Below are 7695 nucleotides of genomic sequence, written 5' to 3' on the forward strand. Positions count from 1 at the left end.
TACCCTCAGAGGCCAGAAGAGGGTGTCAGATCCCCTGGAACTGGAGTTACAGATGGTTGTTAGCCACCATGTAGGTGCTGGGAACCAGCTTGGGTCTTCTACAAGACCAGCCAGTGCTCTCAACAGCTGAGCCATGTTTCCAACCCCATTGTTACAATTTTATATGTTTTTTATGCACACAACAGAGATACATAGTGTTATATTAAAATATTAAATATTAATTTACATCTAATTATTAAAATATTAGATGTAATATATTGTGAATACATTTCAAACATCACTAAACAAACTTCTCTTTAATAGATATTTAAATAACTTCATGCTGTTCTGTAGTTTGTATTCGTATTTTATCTTTAATAATTAAAAAATTCATTCTTTGACTATTTCATACATGTGTATAATGTGTGATGATCATCTCCAACGTCCCACCTCCAATTCCCCCCAGAACCCTCCTTCCAAACTTTGTCTTCTTTTTACATCTTTTTTTAATTTAAAAAGTAAAAGGTTTCCTTATGGCATTTTGTTGCATAGTTCTGGTTGACCCCCTTCTTCCTTCCCATTTCCTGTCCTCCGTCTCCACTTAACCTTTCCATGTATATTTTTTAAAAATCAGTTCCTTTTACTGAACAGTGTTCTTTGCATTCCTCCTTGTGTCTAGGCACAGGATGGACACGGGCAGTTTGCACAGTCTAATATGAAGCCACAAAGCAGGCCTTTGTGATTGATCCTGCATGTCTCATTCTCTATGCTATTTATTTTCATGCTATTGTGACAAAACCTTGACAGAAATAACTTAACAGAGGCTCCTGGTTTCAGAGGCCTCAGGCCATGGTGGCTTGGGCCTAGGAACTTGGGCAAAGCGTCATGGTGGTAGGAATGTGTGATAGGGAACAACTTCATGACCATCCAGGAAGCAGAGAGTGACCTACTTCTTCCAGCCTGGCCCCACCTCCTAAGTTCCACGTTCTCCCAAAATAGTGCCACCATCCAGAGACCAGAAATTCAAACCCAGAGTCTGTGGGGGACCTTATATATTCATCCGTAATCCCTGAGGCTGAATAACTTCTGCAGAGATTTTTGTTCTCCTCTAGGATTCTTCAAGCCTCACAGCTTTGCTCTTCCCTGTATTTAATAAGACAGGAGACATAATAGCCTTTTGAACTCCCAAGGAGATAAACTCCAGTCTATTTCTGAACAGTCTTAGAGTCTCTAATTCCCGAAGCAGTTACTTTCTGTTACTGTGATAAAATAACCATGACCCAAGAGTAACTTTTGGAGAGGGGGAGTCCATAATGGCAGGTGAGGCACGGCAGCAGTGGCCAGAGCAAAAGCTGGGAGAGCACATCTTCAACTGCATACCGCGTGGAGAGAGTAGAGACAGAAACTGGAAGCAGATAGAGCCAGTCTATCAACTCTCAACACCCGCCTCCAGTGACGTACTTCCTCTAATAAGATTCCATGTTCTAAAAGTTCTATAACCTCTCCAAACGGCACCACCACCTGGGGACCAAGTATTCAAATACCTGAGCCTCATTCAAACCACCACATCCACAGTCTTGCCAGCCTTGGTCAGCCAATGCTGATACCCACTGTGTGTTCTAAGTCTGTAGCTGAGTCCAGGTTGGCCTTCAGCTGCCTAAGTCACTGAGGGTCTGTCTGCTCTTTCCCAACTCCCACTCCAGGCGGGGACAAGGACATGGACTTTGACATAGAGAAGACTACGGGCAGCATCATCATCGCCAGGCCTCTGGATACAAGGAGAAGGTCGACCTACAACTTGACCGTGGAGGTGACAGATGGGTTCCACACCATTACCACACAGGTGAGAGGCCTCAGTCAGGGACCCCTGGCCCTGAAGGAGATAGGAGGTACCCTTGGTTGGAAAAAGGCTACTGAAGGCTTTTTATTAATATGGAATACCTCAAAGAACTGGATTTGGACTCAAAGTTCTGGGTTTCCATCTTACTAATACACAGTCTACTTCTGTGATTGTGAGAGAGTTTTTCCCCATTCTAGATTTCTATATCACAAATGGATTTGTGCCAGTAAATAGTAGTAATCAAAGAGAGTCTGCCGGGGGCTAGGGTTGAGGAAATGATGGTCAGGTCTATGCAGTAGTAGAACAAAGCTATTTCCTATATTGGGATTTTACACATTTTGTTTGAAGAAAAGGGCCCAATAAATTTTTTCTTTCTTTTTTTTTTTTTTTTGTTTTTTTTGTTTTTGAGACAGGGTCTGTCTTAGCTTCTCCTTGTCCCATTTCTGTGACAAAATACCCTGACAAAAGCAACTTAAGAGAGAAAGTACGTTTGGCTCACAGTTCCAAATCTTCCAGTTCCAAGTCACCGTCTCACATCAAGAGTGGAGAGCAATGACTGTTTGCGTGCATGCGTCCCAGTGCTCAGCTCCCTTCCTCTACTCTGGCACAGCCCAGGATCCCTTGCCTAGGGTGGGGTGCCACCCACAGCAGGTGGACTTTCACACCTTAATTAACATAACCAAGACACACAGCACACAGGCCAACCTGATCTAGACAACCCCTCATTGAGACTACCTTCCCAGGAGATGCTAGTTTAAGTAAAGCAAGTGATTAACACATCACAGGTCTCACTCAGGTTGACCTCAGAATCACTACGTAGCCCAAGCTGGCCTCAAACGCATGGTAATTCTGCCTCAGGCTCCCAAATGCTGGGATTATAGGAGTGTACCACCACATGCAGTTTAAAAACTTTTTGCATTGGAACTCCACTAGACAACCTGGTATCTGAAAACCTGCGATCTTGAACTCCGACCATTCATTCAATAGATATTTATTGAGTGGAGTGGCAGCCGTGTGCCAGGCACTGCCAACGTGAATGTGGCTGGCAATGGAGTCCTGGCAGGTACCATCCCTGTTGCCATGCAGCTCACAGACTGCTCCCTGTCCTCCCTGTCTCCTCCCAGGTCTACATCTTCATGATCGCCAACATCAACCACCACCGGCCCCAGTTCCTGCAGGATCATTATGACGTCAGGGTCCCCCAAGACACATTGCCTGGGGTGGAGCTCCTCCAAGTCCAGGCCACAGATCAAGACAAGGGCAAGGGCCTCATTTATACCATCCAGGACAGCCAAGACCCTGGAAGTGCCAGTCTCTTCCAACTGGATCCGATCAGTGGAGTCCTGGTAACAGTGGGGAGACTGGACCTGAGCTCGGGACCCTCTCAGCACATACTGACCGTTATGGTGAGTAAACCAGGGAACAGGTTCGGATGCGTGTTCTAGTTACGGTCTCATTGCTGTGGTGAAATGCTGACAAAAGTAACTGGAGGGAGAAGGGTTTTCTTTGTCTTACAGTTCCAGAGGCGATATCATCCACCATGGCAGAGATGACAAGGCAGGGCAGGCTTGGTGGTAGGCAGAGAGAGCTGGCTGGTCACATGCATCTAACCTCAGGAAGCAGAGAGAAAACAAGAAGTGGGTCTCAAGGCCCGCCCCCAGGGACCCACTTCCTCCAGCAAGGCTCCACCCTGTAAAGCTTCCACAACCTTCCCAATCTAGGGTCCAAGGTTCAGACACATGAGCCTAGGGGCAGGGGCATTTCACATTCAAACCACAACCCTGGGCTTACATGTAGGTGGGTGGAGAGAACATGCCCTGGGCCTGCTGGCCCTCAATGGGTCGGGTGTATAGATATCTATAATGATAATCCCCAGAGAGTTGTGGTATTTCACAGCTGGCCAGAGGTGTCTTCCATAAGGCATGCCTGGCATGAAGATCCTGCAGGGGGTAGGGGCGCTGGCAAGGAAGCTCCTGTTAACCTTGGCTTTCTCTGGACTCATCCCAAATATCTCTGACAGATCTTTCCCCATTCTGTGATTTTATGACTGCCTTGTGGATTTATATACTGTCAAAACTGGGAGGGATCCAGAGACCTTCCAACCCAGGACGAGGGCTAGAATCAAGCAAGCCAGCCTCTAGGGTAATATTTAAGGGGAACTCACTATCTGGGTCATGTGCCTATGTTTTTATGACTCGACAATGAAAACCTCCTTTTTTTTTTTTTTTTTTTTTTTCAAACAGGGTTTCCCTGTAACCCCAGCTAGGCTGGAACTCACTATGTAGACCAGCTGGCCTCAAACTCACAGAAATCCACCTGCCTCTGCCTCCCAAGTGCTGGGACTAAAGAGGCATGTGCCACCACGCCCTACTGAAAGCGTCCTTAAATTTCACTCCCTACATAACCTCTTGTTCGTGCTCTAACCCTGTTCCTTCCCCCTGTCCACAGAAGGACAGACGTTTGCTTACTGCCACACAGTTGTGATGAACCAGAGCTAGGATCTGACCTCTTGTCTTGGGATCCTTACGTACTGATTTATCATCCTCTGGGCACATCAGTGTGAACTGATGGCTTTGAGAAGGCCGCCACCAACAAAACTGTTCCACTTCATTTAATTCAGTGCCCCCGAAATCTCTTTGACCATAGAACATGTTAATATGTTATATCTTAAAGAACTAATAATCTCTGAAATCTGCTGTGCTTCTCGGCCTAATTCTGTCTTTCACCTAAAGTGAAATTATCCATTAGTACAGCTAAGCCAAATCATCATGAAGACACTCCTTTCTAAAAGCACAGGTTGGGGCCTGGAGAGATGGCTCAGCGGTTCAGAACACTGACTGTTCTTGCAGAAGACCCAGGTTCAAATCCCAGCACCCACATGGCAGCTAACAACTGTCCATAACTCCATTTCCAGGGGATCCAACAGCCTCTTTCCCCCGCGGGCATTGCACAACATGGGTGCACTTACCTATATGCAGGCAATACACACATACACATAAAATAAAAATAAAAAAATAAATAAAAGCACAGGTTGGAAAAAGATTGAAGGTACCCACAGAAATTGGGTGGCGTATTCACCGTCGTTCTGGCTGGCTGGCCTTGCTCTGACCTGCCTCCTGCCTCCTTCCGTTCTGTCTGTGCCTCCTCACTCTGCTGACCCCTGTGCCCACAGGTCCGAGACCAAGAGATACCCATCAAGAGGAACTTTGTGTGGGTGACCATTCACGTGGAGGATGGAAACCTCCACCCGCCCCACTTTACTCAGCCTCATTATGAGGTGAGTGTTCCTGACACCACTGTCCCAGGCACAGACCTGCTGCAGGTCCGAGCTGTGGATGCCGACCGGGGAGCCAATGCCGAGGTCCGGTACTCTTTTATGAAAGGTAAGCAGCCCGGGATGGTGGTGAGCTTAGGGGTTGAGAGAGATGAATCTACAGATAAATGAAGTACCAAGCTCTGTAAGCTTTGACAGATGACAATTCTGGAACATTCCACGAAACTATAATGACCTGTGTACATGTATTTCCAAAAGTGTAGTAACAAACAATAAAAAAGGGGCTCTCAAGTTATGGGAAGGTTTACATGTAATGACGCAAGCCACCAGTGACCTGGAAGATATGTATAGAGACTGCACATGTGTTAGAATGTGATGACTCCAAGCACATGCATGACACGGGACAGGCCAGTACTCACCAGGTGTACGACATACTTTTAGGGGTAATGTTTATTTTCTGCTATGGCTGCATATTGATGACGTCTGTTATATGATTTTCTTCCTCTGAAAAATGGGAATATTACCTTTGCTAGAAAGTTGTAAGGCTCCGTAGAGAAGATGTGCACACTGTAATGATGAAAACGGCAGGTGCCAGGAGTTGCATACTTTTGATAAGCGTTGGTTTTGGTTGATGTGGGGCTGGAGAGATGGCTCAGCGCTGGTTAGGACTGCTGCTCATCCCGAGGACCCATGGTTCCCAGAACCCACGTTGAGTGGCTCACACCACCTGTAGCTGCAGTTCCAGGGATCTAGTGCCCTCTTCTGGCCACCGTGGGTACTGGACTCACAGACAAATTTTTTTTAAATCTTTTTAAAAATTGTAAGTAATTAATGTGACAAAGTGATACTATCCAGGATCCAACAAATTACTAATCATTTATAGTAATGATAATGAATAAGTAATGACATTTAATGATAATTACCCTTCACAGTGATGTTTCACGGAGACAGACACTGGAAGAAGATGACCGTGACGTTACTCACTGTCTTCACAGAGCGTGTCTGCTTCGTGAAATCACAGCTCGTCACAGCTTCTCTGTGGGGGAGTGTGCCGTCATTTAAAAGTATATAAACGATGGTGCACTCCTCGTTTGCTCTCTGGTTTATGAACTGTAGTCACATCTCTCATTTCATCTCCTCTCTTTGACACCCTGCTGATGGAGATGATGGTTTCATTTTAGAGATGAGATTTAGTTTTAAGGGGCTGGTAAGATGACTCTGTGGGTAAATGTACTTGCCACCAAGTCTGATGACCTGAGTTAGATTCCAGGTACCCATGGTAGAAGGAGAGGACAGACTCCTGCAAGTTGTCCTTTGACTTCCACACACCATGGCACACAAGAGCCTCTCACCTCAAAATAAATAAATATTATTAAAATATGGCCAGGCATGGTGGCGCATGCCTGTAGTCCCAGCACTTGGGAGGCAGAGGCAGGTGGATCTCTGTGAGTTCAAGGCCAGCCTGGTCTATATAGTGAATTCCAGGCCAGCTGGGGCTACAGGGAGACCCTTTCTCAAAAAAACCAAAAAAAAAAAAAAAAAGGCTAATTTTAGATGATAGAAATCACTCACACTCATTTTTGAAAACATGCACAGATGTATAAAGAATGTAATGTGCACCCAGAGGTGACAGTTCTGTGGACTTCCTGTCCTATGGACACCTTTCTGAGCATCTTTGGTAGCACTGAGGTCATAATGAACATACAATTTTGTGCCTTCAGTTTTTTTGTCTGAGCAGTATAACATGAGAAGAAATTATACTTACATTCTGATAGCTAACTTAGGTACTTTTTTTTCCCGGCCTTTTTTGAGACAGGGTCGCCCCAGATGACCTAGAACTCACTATGTAGACCAGGTTGGCCTTGAACTCACAGAGATCTGCCTGCCTCTGCCTCCCCAGTGCTGGGATTAAAGGCATGAGTCACCGTGCCTGGCCAACTTAGGTACATTTTGGTTTTATTTTGTTTTCTTTTGAGACAGGGTCTCATGTAACCCAGACTGGCCTTGAACTCACTATGTAGCCAAAGATGACCTTGAACCCATGATCCTCCTGCTTCCACCTCACAAGTGCCGGGGTTACAGGCACAGGTCACCATGACTGGCCAAGTTAGCTGTGTTTAATGGAACTAGCTAAGCCTGTTGTCTACTGGAGGAACCCATATCTACCCAGCTAGTACCCTGTGACATGGCTGTGAAAAGTCAGGTGGAAGATTTTATGAGGCCGCTCAGCTGTTTGCTGTCATGACTCATGTATGATAGAGAGTGGCAGCCCCCGGCATACAGGCCCATAGCTTCTGGGGTGACCAATGAGCCTCGTGGCACTCCAAGAGGCAGCACTTCCTTTCTAGCTCTTTCAGCTCCTGGCATCAAATTCTGCTACAAGCCTCAGTTAGGTGCAGAATCTCTAGTTTTCTTTAACAGTTACTTGTTACCATTTCTACCAAAGAGAGAAGACAGAGCTGGGAGACAGAGGCAGGCAGGTTTCTGTGAGATCAAAATTAACAAGTCTGCATAGAGAGTCCCATGCTAGCTGGAACTATGGGTGGGGGGGGAGAGAAGGAGAGAGAGAAAGAGAGAGAGAGAGAGAGAGAGAGAGAGAGAG

At 46.1% G+C, this 7695-nt stretch overlaps 1 protein-coding gene across 1 annotated transcript in view; it reads left to right on the plus strand.

Moving 5' to 3' along the window:
• The window catches only part of Fat2 (FAT atypical cadherin 2), a 91084-nt gene that overhangs the window by 40866 nt on the left and 42523 nt on the right, over positions 1–7695 (plus strand). Inside the window, exons 6-8 of the mRNA XM_008851882.1 lie at positions 1650–1822; positions 2944–3225; positions 4992–5202. Of these exons, the coding sequence (XP_008850104.1) occupies positions 1650–1822; positions 2944–3225; positions 4992–5202 (666 nt within the window). The remainder of the gene's footprint in view (positions 1–1649; positions 1823–2943; positions 3226–4991; positions 5203–7695) is intronic.

Source organism: Nannospalax galili, unplaced genomic scaffold, assembly GCF_000622305.1.
Source record: "Nannospalax galili isolate Female #2095 unplaced genomic scaffold, S.galili_v1.0 scaffold706, whole genome shotgun sequence".
NCBI classification, from domain to species: Eukaryota; Metazoa; Chordata; class Mammalia; order Rodentia; family Spalacidae; genus Nannospalax; species Nannospalax galili.